General features: G+C 44.9%; 3 protein-coding genes across 3 annotated transcripts in view; 1 reads left to right on the top strand and 2 right to left on the bottom strand.

Annotated features, from left to right (window-relative positions):
- Nucleotides 1-13,569, bottom strand: part of C7H14orf39 (chromosome 7 C14orf39 homolog) — an 81,135-nt gene extending 67,566 nt beyond the window's left edge. Inside the window, exon 1 of the mRNA XM_050797798.1 lies at nucleotides 13,465-13,569. The gene's annotated coding sequence lies outside the window, so the exon portion shown is untranslated. The remainder of the gene's footprint in view (nucleotides 1-13,464) is intronic.
- The window catches only part of DHRS7 (dehydrogenase/reductase 7), a 977,513-nt gene that overhangs the window by 347,931 nt on the left and 609,012 nt on the right, over nucleotides 1-20,570 (bottom strand). The window lies entirely within an intron of this gene.
- Nucleotides 7,250-10,919, top strand: SIX6 (SIX homeobox 6). Its single transcript, XM_050797817.1, has 2 exons — nucleotides 7,250-8,072; nucleotides 9,179-10,919. The coding sequence occupies exons 1-2, from the start codon at nucleotides 7,501-7,503 to the stop codon at nucleotides 9,345-9,347; spliced, it is 741 nt and encodes a 246-aa protein (XP_050653774.1). The 5' UTR covers nucleotides 7,250-7,500; the 3' UTR covers nucleotides 9,348-10,919.

Raw genomic sequence — 20,570 nt, 5'->3', positions numbered from 1 at the left:
AAGAATTTACTATATGTCAAGCACTGTGCAAGGAACAGTCATTCATAATCTCATTTAATCCCTACAACTATCCCATAGGATAAGAATTATGCTATCAGATAAGGAAACGGGGGCCCAAAATCATGTGGTTATTGCAATGATTTAAACCTAAAATATTAGAAGTCCTTGCTCTACTGCTTTATCTGCTTCTATAAAGTTTAGTTTGAGAAGCATCACTGCCCTAAAATACCATTATAGTGACACTATTTCCCTCTTCTATGAAAACCACTCCCCGTCTTCCCATCTACCTTCAGGAATCGAGTATTTCCTCTTTGTCTATCTCACAGTTTTAACAAGGCTTAGTCTAGTGAGGAGGTCCTAAGCAATGGGGAATAGGAAGGAGTCATGGAGTCAGAAGAAACACAAAAGAGAAAAGGGAACATAAATATGAATTATTACAACACAGAGAAATACAACCATTGGGAAATAATAAATCTTTCAGAGACAACAAAAAGGATAAAAAGGTAAAAAAACAGAAAGGAGATGAGAGGGATAGAAAGAAAACAACTAAATGAAAGATAAAAACTAAATACTAAAATTCAAAAAAATCAGTTCAGCCCCCAATTTTAATTACTGTAAAGATATATAATCTTACATTAATTTCACCAAAACCAAGGCATAACAGAGAAAGTAATAACAGATAAAACACTAAAACAGAAAAAAGATTAAAATTTCATAGTTTGAAAGATCTGAGAACAAAAATCTGCTGTTAAAGGAAACATGCACTCATTTCTCTGTCCCTTAATTTTTTCTAAATCTACTCCCACTGTCTGCCCATATAATTCCCTGCCAGAGCTTTGCAGCTGGTCCCCACTGGGGCTTAAGCAGCCTCCTCTCTGTGTTTCCATTTAAAAATCTTTATTTCAATAGGTGGGCCTAGAGCATCTGCACTTCCAAAATTACCACACAACTGATCCAAAATGATTGAAACAAAATTGGTTTCAAAAATTGCCCTTAGGCTGAAAAGAAGATGAAGGCTAACATTTCAGACCTAAAGAAACATTTATCACAATTCTGCAGTCTGTAATAGACTTCTGTAGTTGTAATAGAAATGTTGACAGCTTGTTAATTATAGAAATGCTTGTGAGCATCACTGTTATTCTTTTGGAAGACCTGACAAAAGAGTTCAGAGGTTTTTTTTACTTAAACCAAGCTTTACAACACCTCAAGTCCAATCTCTTTTCCTTACAGGCTGCAATCAGTTCCATTTTTCCTGCCAGTACACAGTGTGCTGACTCAGGGAAGGGTCTTCAGTACCACCACACTCCACCAGTTTCCACCCCCGCTCAAAAAACAACAAAAATCCCAGAGACACATTTTTGATTCAAGGGTTTTTAGGGCTTGCAAGGGTTATACCACCTGACAAGACCCAGAAGTTGAAGTCTCTCTGAGGTCCTTGAACTATGGTGCACCAAACTCTGAAAGTCATAACAGCATGAAATGGTACTGGACCTTACACACAGCAGGCATTAATAACTATTTGTGTGTGATACAGAACTGCCCTCAAACTCAATTGGAATTAAATTATTTTCCTTGGGTAAGAAAAGTAAGGTATATAATGGATAGAATTTTGAGCCTATGTTTTAAACCTATCTCTGCCATTAACTAGCTGTGCAATACAGGTAATCATTTAACCTCTGTAGTCCTCATATTTTATTCATTTATAAAATAGAGATACACTAATAAAAACTTTCAACCACTGTTCTCTGTCTCACTAATTATTCAAAGAACATAGATCCTAACAAGATAGAAACAACTTCACCATTCCCACAAATATTTACAAGCTTTATAAGTATTTGGTTATCCTAAGTATCATTTAAAATAAATTTTAAGAAAAAACAAAATTACAGTAAGCTCTTAGGAACAGATTTTATTAGTATGGCCTAGACCCAAGATGAAATTGAAAGTGCCCTGAGTCCTTTGCAAATGCTTCAACTCCACAATAAACCAAACTTTAGCAGGTTTTGTATGTCTGTGCCTTGTTGATTATTTGGGGCAAGATCCTTGGGGTCAAGGTTTCTTAACAGCAGTGTTATTGACTTTGTTATTGTGGGGTCTGGTGGGCCACTGTTCTGTTCATCGTAAGATGTTTAGCAGCATCTCCGGCCTGCGCCCACTAGATGCCAATTGAGACTACCAAAACTGTCTCCAGATATTGACAAATGTCCCCTGGAAGTGGGGAAGCGGGGGGAAACAAAATTTCCCTCAGTTGAGAATTGCTGCTTTGAAGGGTAAGATGTCATGTGTGTGTATTTTTTTATAATGCAATATTTAATAAGCACTTTTTGTGAACTAGCTGGATCAACTCAGATAATTTAAGGTATTTGTTGAAGGCTGATGCCTCTATTTGACTTTAGAGTACTTAGAAGGAAATTATGATTTACTATGCATATAATACAAATGGTTGATACAATGTATGACACATACAGTTTAATGTGAATAATATTTGGTGCATCCCAGAGGACATTAAACAAACTTACATTCTTTCATGTCATTGAATTTTAAGGTTTCCATGTGTATTTTAGAAGGATATTTCGATCTTAGATTCGAAAATTGTCAAAAATAACCTGCTGCTGGGAAAAAAGTAATGTCCCAATAGAGAACCATGAACTAATCATTCTTTCACTTATTCAACAAATGTTTCATTACTAATAATAAAAAGTGTTTTTAAGTGACAAGCTGGCTACATTTTTTAGCACTAATCCTTCAGGCAATAACCCACTGGTATGTAGCTCTAAGCAAGTAATGCAGTAGTGTGGTTAACCCTGTAAACATTTAGGCTTCTCCTAAAGAAGTAGACTACAGAAAAATGAATTTAAGACCACAGTTTATATTACAAGGAATATAATTTGTAATATGCTCTTTGACTTAGATATAAATTTTTATCCAAGTGCCTAGAATCAACCACAAGCTAGAAGTCAAAACACAGTTGAACCGGCAGCCTAACATTTTTTAAGAAAACATTACTACTAATTAATCATCACTGTGAAGTAGCGCATTGTCCCACATTTAAACTTATACAAATTTCCTCCAATTAACAATATAAACAATTTTGTACCACTTGAAAATGTCATTTAAAAATAGCTGATGAAGAATAATAACAAAATATACTAACCTCTTAAAATGAGGTCAATATTTTAATTGTAATACTTTTTTGCCAGTTAATTTAACAACACTAGGAAACCTACAAACATTGCTCAAATGGTGTTTGTTCTCAGAAATATACAATTAAAGCGCCTTCTCTGTTCTTTGTTACAAGGTGCACAATGGCAGGGGAGGAATGCGTGAAATACAGCAATCTACCTAGGCAGTTTATTAGGATAGTTAGTAGTACTTTAAAAATAGAATATTGAATTCATTCCAAAATCTGAAGGTCTGTACTATCAAATACATGAACAAACACACATCTATATTTATGCATACGATATACCTGAAAATCAGAATGCCAAATAAATGTTTGAAAGTGTAAATTTTTAATACTGTAATTTCAAAGTCTGAAAAATGCCTTTTAAAACTTTCTAGATTATTTTTATACTTTTTTAAAAGTAGAGTTATAAAAATTAAAAGCCAGTTGTCACTACCAACACTCGGCTTTGAGACACAGGAAAGGGAAACCAAGATCTCTTCCAAAGTCCAAATCACACAAAAGACTGGGGACCTCATTGTCTTCCAGTCTGTGACTCTCAGATGCAGCACAAATATCTTTATCAAGGAATTCAGACGGACTCAATTACTGCATTCTTAAAACATCTCATTATGTGAAATTGCCTGAGGAAAAAAAACAAAAACACATCATTTTAAAAAAGACATTTGACTTAGGAAAAGTCAAAGAAAAGATAAGATTGGAACCCAGAGGTAAGAAAGTATTGACTTCTAAGCACTGCTCTCCTCTGGCAAATGTGAGCTACTGGTCGGCAGAGTGTAACAAGAATTCCACCTGTCCTCTACTCTAGAGAGGAAAATCAGTAGGGGCAGAGCGAGGAGTGAGATCCCCATATGTGCAGAAGTCCCACACTGAACTCCGGATATTTCTGGCATGAGCCTCAGAATTCCCTGGGGCACACTGCCTAAATCCAGCAGCAACAGTTAGCTACAGAACCTGCCCTTGGACATCATCTTCTACATGCTTTTTTCTCCACATTTGCCCCACAAAATGCAACTCTAGAGAAAGCTGAGTAGACGTCTATGGATTCCCGGCAAGACCCGAGAGTTTGTCCAAGACCTCATGTTTCAATCTACTAGCTGCAAACCAGCGGTAGAAAGTTGCAAAACCACCCAGACAGGCCCAAGGCCAAGTGCTGCCACTGTACTTTCTTGATTTCCTGGTCAAATGCAAAAGAAAAATGAAATGTGGGATAAGAAGTGAGGGGTTGCCTGGAGGGCTGGCACAAAACCTCAAAACTGGTAAAAGAAAAAAAAAAATTACACCCTTCCGTAAAATTAAGAAAAGCCAGCCCGAAGATACAGTTTTCGTCTGGCAAACCTAGGAGAAGTACACCTTAAGGGTGGGGTGAGGGTCACCGCCTTCCCCCAAACAGGGTTATTTCTAAGGAATCCCGTGAAGCTTCCCTCTTTCCCAGGGGGCTCGGCTCACATACTTCTTCCTGTTCGTCCCTTCCCCTTGTGAAGCCGGGGAACAAATAAGTGATTCCAAGGTGCCCTGGCGCAGTCTATTTCCTTTGGGTTAATAAAATTAAATCAAGTCCCTTGCGATGGCGAAGATGGATCTCCTGATAGTAGACCCCGATCTCCAGGCGCTTCTCAGTCCCTTCCTGCCGAGCGACCAGACAGTGCTCGGACTCTGCCACAGGCAGCCCGCACCCTTCTGGCGGCTCCCGCGCGGCCAACTCAGACTCTTAGTTCCAGTTGCCCGCGAGCCTCAGAAGCCAAAGCGCCCTCATCTAATTATCTGCAGAACTATTATCCAAGAAATGGGCCATAGGATAAATATTCCCATTTCCTGGATGGGGCCCCTAGACTGTCGACTTGCTCACAAAGATTAAGGGTAAGAAACCAGCTCTCCCCGAAAGTACTGCTTCCAAACTGTCCAGCAAAAGGGCGAGGGGGACGTGTGGTCTCCTGGGGCATGGACAATCTCTCCCACCTCAGCAACTAGGCGCTGGGATCTGGGTCGGCTCTCGGCTTGGCTCGCAGGCTGTAAGGTCTCCGAGGACCCCACCACCTCGTCTGCATGCTAAGGGTGCGCGCCAAACAATTTCGCGAGCAATAGCCCGCAGAGGAACCATCCCGAGAGGGAAAATAAACCTCTGCAAACTGGAGCAAGGGGGTGCTTTCCTTCCCTGGCCAGAAGCTCCGGGATCGCAGCCCTCCCGGGTCCGGCTTCATCCCTGCCCAGCCCCCTCCCAGGCCCTCATTTTCTGCACCACGGATTCTCCTCCGCCTGCATGTTCGGGGCCCTTGTACGCGATGTTTCTTTTTAAAAGTTGTCCTGCCAGCTGATTCAAAAGTCGCTCCAAGGGAAATAAGGTTTATGCTTTGTCATTATCTTCATCGCCCTCTTTGTTTTGCCCCTGCCCTGTCGTATTTCAAGAAAATGAACTCTTAGAAAAGAAAGCCTCTCCGTTGAGGCGGTTGGCAATCTCACAGAAATGATGTAAATGGTTTCAGGGCTTTTTTCTTCCCCTCTGCTATTTTTTTAGAGTGAACTGTGAAGATCTGTGAAAATAATATCAGGGTTTTCCGTCAGAACGAGCTTTGCCCTGCACTCAGGCGTGGCGTGATCTGACCCGACACCTCCAACCATCTGTGCTATCTATCTGCCTTCTGATTTACCAGATCTGTACAAGCCGCATACAAATTGTACTTGATACTAAAGAAAAGACAGTCGGGCCCAGTCCAGTTCGGCGGTAAACATTCTCATCTCATTTCTGTCTAGGGATGGACCTCCCCAAAACTGTTTTCCTGGCGTTTTTGTTATACAGCCCCCTACCAGTTATTTTTTTCAGACTAAACAAACCCTTACCACAGGACCGGATGAGATCATGGTTTCTTTGACCCAGGCCTCAGAAAATGGTACGATGTGGACTGCCAATTGGGAATCAATAAAAGTTGCCAATTCACTCTACTAGCCCAAAGTCAGAGACACCAAGTCACTCCTTCCTCACTACAGGAGGGGTCAGTGCTCAGCGGCTTAAGAAGCGCTTTCTAGGCCCCCGCATTGTAGTGGATTCCTTTCTGTATTGTATTTTTACTGAATTGCTTTTGGGCTAAAATGCCAAGGTTAGAATTGTTATCCCCAGCTCAAGAGGTATATGTTCTAACACAAGGTAGGGGCAAAATAAGCCTGCAAGGAAAGGAGTTAAGTCGATATTTTTTAAAAGATATCGGAAATAAGCTTTTAAGTTGCTGTCCTGACCTACCAATGACTTCTCAGCTCTAGATGTGGCTATACTGCACATTTGTTCAAGCCCATTAAACTGGGGGAGGGGGAGAAAGTATATTTATCCTCTTTATTTGGAGGTCCCTAGAGCCCACCCTTCTTTTCTTAAAGTGTCTGACTTCGTGGTCTGCATCTGCGTTATCAGACGTGAACATGTCCTTGTTCTCATTTAAAATTTTAGTGGGCTTTGAAGGGAATAAGGCTAGAGTTCAAACTGACCTCTTCTACAGATCCCTGGTCCTGTTCCTGCTGCTCCAGATTTGCTTCCCACTCAGCTGCTTTGGCAACTGGAAACGGGAAGAGAGAGGCATGTAGAGATGGGTACTTGGGAAAAAATGAGAAGATCGCTTCCCCTCACCCGCTTCCTGCTCCCACCGCAAGGTTTGCTGTTTTGCTACAACTAAACTTGCGAATTCTCGGAGCATTTCAGTTTGGCTCAGTCCTCTTTGTCCTCTGGAGACCTCTCGACCGAGACAACGCATCGCCCCAAAGTGAATTCCTGAATTCCTGTAGCATCACTGCTTCTTTGGTGGGAAAGGGGAGGGAGGGGTAGAGTGGGGTGGGGGAGGGAAGAAGAGTGAACGCTGCCGCACTCGCCTCTCTTTTTCTCCCAGACACTCGCATGTCTTTTCAACCTCCAGGTTCTGCAAAATACTGAGGAAAAGTCCAGGGACTAACGGCGGGCGCTGTCGAGCACGGGGAGGTGCTGAAACAGTCGTGGCTTGCTGGTCCAAGCTTTGATTGGCAGAGCCAGCCGGTGACTGACAAGGGGTCTCCATGGCGCCCGCGCCGCCAATCCGCCCACCCCAGTAGCGGAGCCAGCTCTCCTGCCCGCGTGCTTGAGCCGAGCCGAGCCCGAACCCGGAGCCGCGGAGCCAGCACCTCCTCCAGTCAGGGCCGCCCGCTCCCGGCCGTTGCGCCACCGCCGCCACCAGTCGTGTGTCCCCGCTGCCCCAATCCGCCTCATCGACAAGAGCCTGGCGCACTCAGCCAGGCCCGCGGGCATCTGCTGCGTGTCCCGCTCCGGGCTCAGTGCCCTCGCCGCTGCCGGAGCTGCCTCGATGTTCCAGCTACCCATCTTGAATTTCAGCCCCCAGCAAGTGGCCGGGGTATGCGAGACCCTGGAAGAGAGCGGCGATGTAGAGCGCCTGGGTCGCTTCCTCTGGTCGCTGCCCGTGGCCCCTGCGGCCTGCGAGGCCCTCAACAAGAATGAGTCGGTGCTGCGCGCACGAGCTATCGTGGCCTTTCACGGTGGCAACTACCGCGAGCTCTACCATATCCTGGAAAACCACAAGTTCACCAAGGAGTCGCACGCCAAGCTGCAGGCGCTCTGGCTTGAAGCACACTATCAGGAGGCTGAGAAGTTGCGTGGAAGGCCCCTGGGGCCGGTGGACAAGTACCGAGTAAGGAAGAAGTTCCCGCTGCCGCGCACCATTTGGGACGGCGAACAGAAGACACACTGCTTCAAGGAGCGCACGCGGCACCTGCTACGCGAGTGGTACCTGCAGGATCCATACCCTAACCCCAGCAAAAAGCGTGAGCTCGCCCAGGCAACCGGACTGACTCCCACGCAGGTGGGCAACTGGTTCAAAAACCGCCGACAAAGGGACCGAGCGGCTGCAGCCAAGAACAGGTCGGTACCTACAGGCCTCCGCGATTTGCGCGCACCGGGGAGGAGGCGGGTGGAGGCACCTCTGGCGCCGTTACCCAGTCCCTGGCGACTCCAATTCAGCAGGAGTTGGGAGCGCGGTCTGTCTCGGGTTAAGAGACCACTTGCGTTCTGGGTTTCTGGAGTTCCCTTCCCGGCTCTGCTTCCCCACCCACTGGTTCTCCACGCCTCCGGGCAGCTGCAGCAGCTGGTCTCGGTCACCAAACCAAGGCTTCACTGGGACGGAGAGGGGAAGAGAAACAAAAATTAAAATCCTACAATTAGAGACCCCAAGACCCAAAGCTAATTCTTGTTAGCCTGGGCACAGGCTCCTACTATTAATGGAAGCCTGACTTATTAGCAGTGTGTCGGTTTCATGTTAATTATCATTTTCAAAGCCCAGGTGCATCCCTCCATAATGCTTTGAAAACAGTTTTCAATGGACTTTTGAGAAATAGGAAGTCGAGTTTTCCTCTTCCCATGCGCTGCCTGCCACCCTTGTCTCAAAACAGCAAACTAGTCGATGGGCCGAGGCTTTTCATTTCCCGGAGTGTGGATCTCGATGAGCCAAACATTTTGCGGAAGAGCCCAGCCTCATCCCCCAGGCCCAAATGCTTCTTACAATCCTTTTTCCCTTTAGGTCGGGCCGACCCGATCCAACGCGATCGCGGGAGCACTGACTCAGGCGTACGCCCCAGGCAGACGCACCATTAGAAATGGAATCCCATGTCCCCGGGACCGATTTGTCCTTGTCACCCACGCTTCGTTTATTTCCTGACAGTCCTGTTTATCTCCCAAAGGTGGACAACAAATGGGGAGGACCCTGCAAGCCCAGTATACCAAAGACCTGGGAGCTGGGGCGCTGAGAAAGGGCGCGAATGATGGTGGGGCACAACAGTAGGGGCCCGCGGAGGGGCGGCCGCGGACTCCTGCCCGACCTCTAACGCCTTGCCTGGAAATCCTCACCTTAACTGCTCGGGTCTACGGAAGAGCCTCTGGCTGCCGGGCTGGAGGGACACAGGAGGTGGTGGGGGCGGGCGACGGGCGGCTGTGTTACGAGCTGTGACCCGTGTTCCCTTTCTTCCCCGTAGACTCCAGCAGCAGGTCCTGTCACAGGGTTCCGGGCGGGCACTACGGGCGGAGGGCGACGGCACGTCAGAGGTGCTCGGCGTCGCCGCCAGCCCGGCCGCCAGTCTATCCAGCAAGGCGGCCACTTCAGCCATCTCCATCACGTCCAGCGACAGCGAGTGCGACATCTGAGTTGCCCATCCAGGATGCTAAGAAGCAGATTCCAGTGTAAAAACGAGAAAAACAAAATGAAAGAGGTAAAGAAGATGAGAGACCTGCAAATCCAGCGCCAGAGAAGCCAGATGACCAGGGACCCGCGCGCTCCGGTTTGCCATTTCCGGCCCCACACCGCGGCCAGCCTGGCTCCACTGGCGCTCTTTGGCCGCGACCACGGGAACCCGCGGTGAGGCCTGACCCAGCACCACGTTCTTCTCGCTTTGCTTTGTCCTAAGGATTTTGCTGCAAAGTCGCCTTCGGAACCGAACTGCAAGCTGAGCGCCTGCCCAGATTCTCCCATGGGTATTTCACGTCGAAAGGACGCTGTTATATATGTATAACTTTTGCTTTAAAGTTTTTTTTTAACAAAACATATATATGCTGTTTATTTACTTATTTAAGAGACCGCCATGGTAGGTTTCTCTGTAGCTTGGGGAACTTGCTGTTTCTAAACATGCAGGCTGGTGCTGATGGGTTCTGTGTGGAGAAGCCAAACAATAAAACAACCTAGTGGGCAACCTTCTTAATTAAGGGAGCTGCTCTCAGATTCCTTTTATTAGTATTATTATTATTATTATAAAGATCATTCCCTTCACCAGGCATGCAGGGACCCTTGAGCAAATGGTCTCCCGAAGGTCTTATCTATATATCTTTTGCCTTCTTTGGTGCTTCCTGGTGTATGTTTTAAACAACCTATGGTAGGTCCATAACCACCTCCCACATCAAATTACATGTATGTGTATATATGTATGCACCTATACAAACACATATGTATGTATGCATACACATGATATATTTAAGGCTAAAAATTGGCAACATGTGAGCGTCCTCTCTAAGGCAAGTCCCCGCATCCCCAGCACAGGTAATTATGGCATGTCCACTTGACACTCATTTATATGAAGTGTCAACAGCTTTCAGGAGCAATTTAGGAAGCCAAACTCTGGAACTCAATAAATGAGTCCTATTTTCTAAAAATGCAAAACTATCCTGACTCAGACTCTGCAACAAGAAAGGCTTTCTACCTCCTTTGAGGCCCCCTTCCATACAATAGCAGCAGGCACCCATGATCATGCTACAGTGAGCATATACTGCATTTAGGATTGACCTATTACTAAAATAAGACAAAAGATGACAGGAGAGGTTGTATATAATTAGACTAACATCTTCTTGCTGCAGAATTGGGTTTTAATGAAATGAATGGTTTTTAACAAGAGGGATACTGAGATGGGGGAAAGGATGTAATCATGTCACATATTGAGGGTAAAACAAGGCTGTAGAAATAACCTAATCTCCGAAGTAAGCATAGAATAAGTCATCAAGGGCCCCATTGTCCTCGTAATGGCCTCAATTAAAATATGAAATATTTTTAGCATTTAATTTTTCCTCGTGCACATGCATGTGTGCACCTACACATGAACAAATGCATGCCTATACAACACAAAAACATCTACCATCTTTGCACTAAGAAAATAAATGCTAGCCAGAGTCTCTAATTTTGTTCCTAGTGAAACAGATTGCATATTATAAAATTTGACATTGATCTTTAAATCACTTGAGCTGACTTCCCTCTTTACTGTCCCCATCCCCCAATTACAGCCTTTTCCATTTGCCTTTCTGTCCTTAGAAGATGTTCTTTGGATCAAAAGCCTGTTAACTTCTTTAGGCAGAAGTGCCAAAGTGCAAACCAAACAAAAATAAGTGAAGTCATGGAAGACAAAAAGCAGCCAAACGGCAAGATAGACAATGGAAGCCCAGGACCGAGTAAGGGTTGATTTTTGGTTTCTAAATCGCTTAAATAGATTTGGCTCATTTGGACTTTATAAATGTTGTCATTGTGTGTGGTGGCCCTTATCCAGAGAATTCTTGAAAATCAAAACTCTCTTGCACAAGAGCTTTAGATGGAAGGAGTGGGTAAGTCTTCGTGATAAAACTGGTGTTCTTTCCAAAAGCAAGCAAAAGCCCTCCCATGAGTCCTCAAAGGCTCCCATGGTAGAGCTTGGTCAACACTTAATTTTGTTTCCTAGAGCCCCAGGTAGTTCCTAGAATGCCAACAAGGGGCTGGCCAGGACTAGAGGGAGGCCAGGAGGGGACTCACTGTCAAGGTTATGCAAGTGCAGCAAGTGCAAGGCATCTGAGATTGAGTGCCTCCTTAAATTCTGCACTCTAAGTACCTCCCTTGCCTCATCCTAGTCCTTAATCTGCCAAGGAGTAGCCACGGATACCCACTCTTGTTCCCCAGCCCCACTCCACCCTAACTATTGGGCTGTCCAGAACTAGCGTTTGGAGAAGTTTGTTGGCAAATTTTCTCTTAAGTTTATGCTTCCAGGTCTGAGAGGGATGGGAAAGAACTAATTAGTGGAATAATGTAAAAGAATTTGAGATTCTAAAAATCCCACTCCAGCCACCAGTTCAAATGATACCTAAAAGCAGAAGAAAATGTCCATTCTGCAGTGTCAAGAAAATGGGGTAACTAGGGAACTAAGCTTTCTCTTTACAAAATAATTTTTAAGTGACAGTTTATTGCTTGAACAAAAAGAGAAGACCAAACAGTGATGGAGGATTTTTAATTCCTGCTTTGACAAAAGCCTTTAAGCTACATCTACCATTTACTTAAATTAACAAGCTGCCTACATTTTAAAGTAGCTATTCTGTTTCAACAATCTGGAGATGTATTTATCTAATTTCACTTTAGAATCTGAAGGGGGTGACACATGCAAGATTTTTAAAAATGTTTATCTGAAATGTGATGGCACCTAATTGCTTCTGTGAATAACCAATTCTTTGGTGACCACATGTTGGAAATTAGTCCAGATCTTCACAGAGATTTATTTTATTTTAATCTTTCCAATCTTCCCAAGGACATATAAAGGGTTTCTTTTTAAGACTTTTTCCATATCAGCTTCATTCTGGTCTTTAGGGTTTTGGGGGGAAAAAAAATCCAGGTAGTGGCAAGGCTGAAGGTTTCTGAATTTGACAAAATCTCTATAAAATGGGTTTCCTTCCTTTCTTTTCCTGCAATTCTTCTGTCACAATTTCCCAAAAAGCAGTTACTCCAGCAGATTGGAAAGAGCATTTTTATATTAAATATTTCAACGAACCTGACCAATGTTAAGATTTTACCCCAAGCCCCAGGTCAGGCTCTTTCCCGGCTAATAAACATTTCAACCACACTCCAGTTTCACCAAAAAAAGCGACGGTCCCTGCTGCTCCCCAAATGCCGCAGTTCCTCTCGCCTCCACGTTAATGACCCACTCTGCTTCCACCCGTCACTCCCTCCTTTCACTTCCCCAGTTTGTTTATTAAAAATCTGGGAGGGAGGGGAGAAGAGGATGGGGGTGGGGAGGGCTTGCTCTTTGTTTACATTAAACAAATGACAGGCAAAGAGCTCAAGCAAAGTCTTCCTTGACCTCGTTCCCTCTCCCTAATTTTAACAAAAAGGAAAAAAATATTGTATCCAAAGAGAATGTGAATGGGGCGGGAGGAAAGGAGAAGCAGCTTTTCGCTCTATTCAGTGGGGACGCGAGAGCGCGGACGATTTCCGCTCCTTTTGTGAGGCGGGGCCCGGGGGCGGCCGTGAATGGGGGGTCTGTGGAGCGGCCCGCGGGGCTGTCAGGCGGCTCTGCGTAATCAGGGCTAATGACGGCGGCCGGGCGCTCGGCGGGACAATGCGCGGGGCCGCGGGGTTTTGTCGGCCTGAATGGCTAATAGGTTTGCCTGTGAGCTGCGAGGGGGCGGTGTCGGGGAGGAGGCGGCGGCGAGGAGAGAAGGGGTCATTGTCCGCGCGCTGGCCCGGGCGCCGAGGCGTGTCCCTGCCTGCGCCGTCCGGCCACCCCCGGGCCCGGCGCCGCCGACTGGAAGGCAGCGGCGGGGAGGCCCGCTGGAGGCCTGCTGGGAAATGGCGGCTGGAGCGGCGGGCGCGTGGGTCCCCTCGGGGAGGCTCTCCAAGCCACGGTCCGCTCCCAAAGAGAAGGCCAGACTCGGCCCACAATACCCGGGAAGGTGAGTCCTTCCTCGGGGGCCCAGATCTCCCCACGGAGACCACGGAGTCGCGATCTGGGCCCCCGAGGAAGAAGAGGCCCCACCGCGCACCCACCTTTTCCATCCAGCGCCCCGCAAACTCGCGGACGTGTAGGCCCCGAGCCACTTCTACTGTTGGGCTTCCTGACTCAGCGGCTCGAGGAGAGAAACCTCTCAAAACCGGGGGACCGAGAGGGGTTCCATTTAAACCTAGGTGGAGAATGAGCCCACAGGCGCGCGCCCCAGCAGCTGCGGAGACGTGCGCCCGCCCACTCTCGGGCGCCTTAAGTCGCAGCGGTTTGCCCAGCCTCGAGCGTGGGGATGCGGCGCGCGCCCCAGCAGCTGCGGAGACGTGCGCCCGCCCATTCTCCGGCGCCTTAAGTCGCAGCGGTTTGCCCAGCCTCGAGCGTGGGGATGCGGCGCGCGCGGCGGTCTGGGCCTGCGCGAGAGGCTGCCGCGCGTGTCGGGCCTGGGCCTACGCGTGTCTGGCCTGGGACCGCCGGTGCAACGGCAGTTGTCGCCACCAGCCCTAGGCCGCGCCGAGCGAGTCGCCAAGAGGGGCGGGAAGAGGGGAGAGGTCCGAGACCAGCGAGCAGGACCTAAAGGGGGCTTTCCGCGCCCGGCAGGTCCGCCGGGGTCAGCCGTCGAGGCGAGGAGAGGGAGCCGGGCGCTTCGAGGACCGCATGTTCGCGACAGCACACTGGAGCCCTGGCAGGCCACCTGGGCCCCCTTCTTAGGTTTACAATGGGAAACCTTATTTCCCATTGTAAGCTCTTACAAATCTCCTCCGGCTAGATCCTTCCTTGCAGCTATCTTTGCTAGGATTTATATTACCAAACTTCTTCAGACGTGCCATACGGCGAGGGACCGAACTGGTTTTCTTCCCGTTTTCACCTCCTTGTCTGGAGACAAAGGGGTGTGAGGGCGATCCCAGAGCTGAACAAGCAGTTTCACGCCTCCCTGCCCGCTCATGCTGTTTCCACTTGCCCTGTGGTTTGCTCTGCCTGGAACGCCGCCCCCTACCTCGACTGCTACCCTGTCAATCCACAAAGCCTACCCCACCTCCACTAGGTTTTCCATGAGCCAGTGAGCTCCACACAGATAATGTGTCACTACCTTTTTTAATGCTCCCACCGCACCTTATCTAAACGTCTGTTTTAGCGCTTGTAACACTTTTGCTCATTTATTTGTCTGTTTGACTTCCCCCTTCAGCCCTTGTTAGAATGTAAGCTCTTTAAGGGCAAGAACAGACTCTTACCCATCTTTGTATTCCCAGCATCTAGCCTAAGTAGTAGGTGCTCAATAAATATTTTAAAGCTGAATGAATTCATGTATCTTCCTTGAAATCTGTCTGCTCTTCCATTAGTGGGGGACCTCTGCTAGCTCGGGAAACATTTGAACAGAAAAGACGAATTATACTGGCTGGACCCGGAGTTCACTGCAATCCTCCCAGCTCAGTAAGTTACTGGCTATTACCTACTTGTCGGGTTCTCTGGGATGATTCCATAGAGTGCTCTCTCCCTCTATTCATGTGGTTTTTTTAGAATCCTGTGATTTTGGGTTCATACCATGAAAATTGTCTTCTCACACATTTTCCCAAAAAGGTAAGAGTAATCCCCTTGGATTTTGAAAATTCTAGGTATTACACTCTCTGAACCCTACAACATAGAATTTCTATTCTGCTTCCAAGATAACTGCTATGGTTTAATGTTGATATCCCTCCAAAATTCATGTTGAAACTTAATCCCCAATGCAGTAGTATTAAGAAGTGGGACCTTTAGGAGGTGATTCACTGCCCCATGAATGGAATGAGTGCTTTCATAAAAGGCTTGAAGGAGTCTGTTACTCCCTTTTTGCCTTTCTCTCCTCCTGCCGCGTGAAGATGCGGGAAAAAGGCACCATCTTAGAAGCAGAACCAGCCCTTACCAGACACAGAACCTAACTGGGCTTTGATCTTGCACTTCCCGGCCTCCAGAACTGTGAGAAATTTATAAATTACCCAGTCCAAAGTATTTCCGTTATAGCAGCAGGAATGGACTAAGACAATAACTCTTTCCTTTCTCCTCCCTCCCACCTTTTCTGTCCTCCAGCTTCCCCACCTCGCTCCTGTGCTGACCTACAAATGATAAAGTAAACCACAAAAACAAAATATCACAAACCCAGACGAGGTGCCCAATTCTAAGATGATGGACTGGTGTCCCACCACTATGCTTAGGCTCACCTAGTGGGGATAAACAGTATCTTTTTCTTTTCTTTTTTTTTTTTTTTTTTTGAGATGGAGTCTCGCTCTGTCGCCAAGGCTTGAGTGCAGTGGCGCTATCTCCAGCTATCTCCAGCTGGGACTACAGGCACCCGCCACCACGCCAGGCTAATTTTGTGTATTTTTAGTAGAGATGGGGTTTCACCGTGTTAGCCAGGATAGTCTCAATCTCCTGATCTCATGATTCGCCCGCATCGGCCTCCCAAAGTGCTGGGTTTACAGGCATGAGTCACCCGCACCCGGCCATTAAAATCTTAAATCACAAGGGCTCTGTGAAAATGCTGGATAACAAACTCATCTCTCTTTTAAAATTTAATGGGCAGAAGCAAGTGAACTGTGTATAATTTTGAATTCTGATAAAATATATATAAGACTGCCTCTTGGAAAGTCATTCTAGCCTGGCACAGCCAATCTGCAACCTGAGAATACTAAGTTACTGTTTGTTTTTCTTACTGAAGGGATTAGTCTTGAATTTTCTAGCACAAAATCAAACACTTAAGTTGAGAGGGCACATTAATTTGGCACATAAAGAGTCTGGTGGACAAAAAATTATTACGCATTTCAAACATTTTCAGATATTTAAGATTCCTATAAAAGATTTGCCCATTTAAATTAATCACCATTTAAAGCATTTTCCATGGCATTGGGTAAACTCCTGACTTTCTATAAATTCCTGCTAAATTATGTATTTGAACTGAAGACCTATGCATGTATATCTTATCTAAATAAATTATTTTTGCAGATACTTGTGACTGTATGAAATGAATTTGTCCATTTAAAATAGAAAGCAAGTAGGAAAAAGAAAACTATACTGGACACAGTCTGTGGACAATGGGCTGGCACCTGAGAAGGTGGGATCAGACAAACCTGGCTTGAAATACCTAATCGCTGTGAATTTGAGAAGTCACTCAACTCTCTGAGCCTTAGTTTTTACTTCTGCAAAATGGGTCGATAATATCCAGGAATATTGTGAGTGTTATTGGGTTAATGCATGTAAAGCACCTAGCACAGACCCTCACATATAATAGGGGTTCAGTGAATGGAACTTCCCTTTCCCCATTTTTCCTGTTAAATGCTAAGGCAGAGAAATAAGCTGTACAACTCCCCTTAAAAATTGTTTTTAATAGATGTACATATTTGTAATATTGAATTTAAATGCTAAATGCTTTCCTTAGTACTAGAAGCAGCTTCCACTCACCACCCCCAGTAGGTAGGACACAATATGTTGGTTTTCCAGCAATGGCATTGGAGGAGCTTGTGCTCACATACCATCATCCTTTCCTTGCTTCTTTACTCTGCCTATGGCTGCTTGTCATCTCCGTGAACTCTCCAAAGGGATCCTGGCCCATCGTGAAAGTCAGGATATCCCTACGATCACTGAAAAGGTAACATAACATTTTGGGAAAATGCAAGGTTCATTTCTTTGAGAAGAAAGTAGTGATCTCACTTCAGTTACACTCACATGACTCTTTTTATAGCTAGTAATAAACATTTCACTTGCACTATTTCACTTCCTCACAAGAACCCTGTGAGGTAAATCAGCGGATAGGGGGGTTCCCATCTTCCGGATGAGGAAACTGGGGCTCATTACTTGCTCAAAGTCACAAGACCAGCAAGGAATCCAGATTTTGTAGGGTTTGAAGCTTACACTATTTGGAGGGCAGGGGCATTCTTTAAGATTAAAGATACAAAATTATGAGTACAAAATTGGGCACAAAAAATAAATAACAATAATTACAATTTTTTTAACCTGGCAAATACAATAAACCACAAAATCCAGGCAAGTAATAAAATCATTTCATTAACTGTCTTACATACCTCTAGAATTGTTTTTTCCCTACTGTTTTTCTGTATATTCTTTAATTGCTCCTTTGTATGACAATTTTATTATACAACCTCAAATAGAAAGATAATTCAGTCTTTACTATGGGTTGGTTTAAATATTTTTATTATTGATAACTTGGAAAAGTTTCTCGCAGTTTCATAGTTCATTATTGGTAATGCCCTATATTATTTTTAGGATTTGCGTCAAATATGGGAAAGCCTCAATGAAATTTCTTCCATATATAGGCAGTAAAATTTCAGGACACTGCAAGTTTCCTTGAGCAATAACCCATTAAATAATCTTTGCATTGACAACATTCATTAACTAGTTTGTGATCAAGGTATTACACTTACAAAGAAGTAACAGCAAATCATAAAATTATAACACTAAACTCAAAATAACTGTATATCGAACTCAAGTTCCCTTTAACTACCAGCTCCCAAAAATGACTATGGTTACTCCACTGAAACCCAACACGAAGGGAAATGGACAGAGGGAAAATAGGAGTGGAAAGAGACAATGATCTATTGTTGTTAAATTGCCTATTTCATAAATTTTCAAAAACTGCATGATTACGGAACATATTGCTAGAACCACTTCCAGGGTCTTGGAAGAGACCTGTGCAAGTAAGGAATCTTTTTTTTTTTTTTTTTTTTTTTTTTGAGACGGACTCTTGCTCTGTCGCCCAGGCTGCCCAGGCGTGATCTCTGCTCACTGCAAGCTCCGCTGCCTCCTGGGTTCACGCCATTCTCCTGCCTCAGCCTCCCGAGAAGCTGGGACTACAGGTGCCCACCACCACACCCAGCTAATTTTTTTGCGTTTTTAGTAGAGACGGGGTCTCACCATATTAGCTAGGATGGTCTCGATCTCCTGACCTTGTGATCCGCCCGCCTGGGCCTCCCAAAGTGCTGGGATTACAGGCGTGAGCCACCGCGCCAGGCCGCAAGTAAGGAATCTTAAAGTGTCATTTGCTCCAAGGTAATTCTGCCTGTGCACAGGCCCAGTGAGTGAGTGATGAGAACAGGTTTTCTGACTCCAAGTCCATTACACTTTTCTATTACCTGAGACATAATGTATTTTCTCAGAAAGTTTTGATAAGTTTCTACTGAAATCCTGTTTTAAAAAATGGCTCACAGATGGAGGGAAAGAGAGTTTAAGATTGCAACTGGAGAGCTGGCCCTGAGTAGAACTGTGAGGTACACAGGTTACCCCTTTGAACCTGGTTACCTTTCTGTTTCCTTTTGGAGGTCTTTCACCTTGTCTGCTTACAGGTGCCCCATCCTAAACTGTCAGAAGTCCTTCAATGTTCTTCACCCTCCATTTATCAAAATCTATTCTCAGTTGTCACAAAAATCAGATAAACCAATTCACATCAACATGCAAATAGAGCTGCTAAAAGCTTGATGAATTACCTACAGATGGGGGCCTGGGAGAGTACTTACTATCTGTTAGGAAATAATCCTTTAATTCAATAACCCCAAATCACTAATGGTAGCAATTCAGACACCACTAGCAGGCTAGTAGAAAATTATTTTTGGTTGGAAAAGAGCCAAGTACCCTTCAAATCATTCCATTGAAGTAGATGACTGCTTTGGGAGTCAGATATCACCAATATTAAAAGTAAAATAAAGCAAAAACCTTTTCAGGCTCCTCAAGTTTTCCCCTCAAGAAGCAATTTCTTCTCTTCACCACCCAACTTCATGAGAGAGTAGCCTACATTCTTTGCCTCAGTTTCTTCTCTAGGTATTTACTCCTTAACCTTGTGCAACCTGTCTTTTACTCACATCATTACATTAAGACAGTTGCCTCAAAGGTCACTTTACGTGGTCCTCAAACTACTCAACCTGTTGATCTTCAACTCTGTGAAGCATCTTGTCCTTCTAAACAGGGCCAGGATTAAATTGAGGCAAGCAAGGTGACTAAGGTACAAAATTTAAGGAGGCATTCACTCTCAAGGTCCTGCAAGTTCAGGGTTGGCATCTAAGAATTAGTACTCCCTTAAATTTTGCACCATACATGCCTCGCTTGCCTCACCCTTGTCCCTGCCTTCTTCTGAAACATAACTGAACTTCTTACCATATTCAGAGCATGGAATGCATTTTGCTACCTTCATGACTTTGCTCATGATGCAGGTGTAAATAGACCTTCACACTTGATGCCTGCATGCATCCCTTCCCGCCTTTTTCTGTAGCAGCACACTTGGGGAACTGTTCTTTCCCAACTCAGTGTGTTTTGGTTGAGGCTGCCAAACAGTACCTCCCACTCCCTCAACCCACAGTGAGGTATAACCACAAAGTTGGGCCAGTCCTTTCCAGAAATTTATGAATTAGAAGTAGAGGAGCAGTTTTCTCTGTACTCTTGGATTGAGAGCAGTAAGAATATGATGCTACAGCCATATCACCTATTACAGGAAGGAGGCTCAAGGAAAAAGAAAAAGAATAGAGGAAGGAGAGACAGAAAAGGCTAAGACTGGTAAAATATTTGTATGCTATTGACACCAAAGTTGGGTTCAGTTTTGTCTTGTGTTTTGGATGCAGGAGCTAATATATATCCTCCTCCCTTTGCACTATTTTTTAAAAACTACTTTGAGTTTCTATTACTTGCAAACAAGAGTACTAAGTTATAAAATAGAATGTTCTTTCTTTTCCCTTACCCCATCTACACAGGTACATAAACCCAACTATCAGGGCTCAGCTCTAAGGTCATTTTCATCCCAGAACCATTTTTGATCCATGTAATTTAGCTAATCTCTCCCTTCTCTGAACTGCTGTGATATTTTATGCATCTTTCATAGTAGTTAGATTCATAGCTTCTATCTTCCACTATACTATGTTTTCTTCAAGGATAAGTTCTATCATCTTTGTAATCTTCCAAGAACTGAGTACAGGATTTTTGCCACCACAGAAAATCAGTAGATCTTTGCTGAATAATTGAATTAAATGAATGAATGAACATAACTAAAGAATAGCCAGAATCCGTATGTTTTATTTCAGGAAAGTTTAGTCTGAATGAGCTGAAGTTATTTACAAAAAAAAAAAAAAAAAAAAAAAGGATTTCCTTTTCCAAAGAAAAGTAAAAGAAGGTATGGCCAACTGAT

The sequence above is a fragment of the Macaca thibetana genome, chromosome 7, assembly GCF_024542745.1.
Source record: "Macaca thibetana thibetana isolate TM-01 chromosome 7, ASM2454274v1, whole genome shotgun sequence".
Classification (NCBI taxonomy): Eukaryota; Metazoa; Chordata; class Mammalia; order Primates; family Cercopithecidae; genus Macaca; species Macaca thibetana.
Note: the sequence above shows the minus strand (reverse complement) of the source record. Positions and strands in the feature narration are given on the sequence as shown.

Bases quoted from the DNA above. Each gene is read 5' to 3' on its own strand.
- SIX6 (XM_050797817.1), top strand. From the start codon at position 7,501: ATGTTCCAGCTACCCATCTTGAATTTCAGCCCCCAGCAAGTGGCCGGG. The intron at 8,073-9,178 runs GTCGGTACCTAC...TCTTCCCCGTAG, and splicing joins GCGGCTGCAGCCAAGAACAG to ACTCCAGCAGCAGGTCCTGT.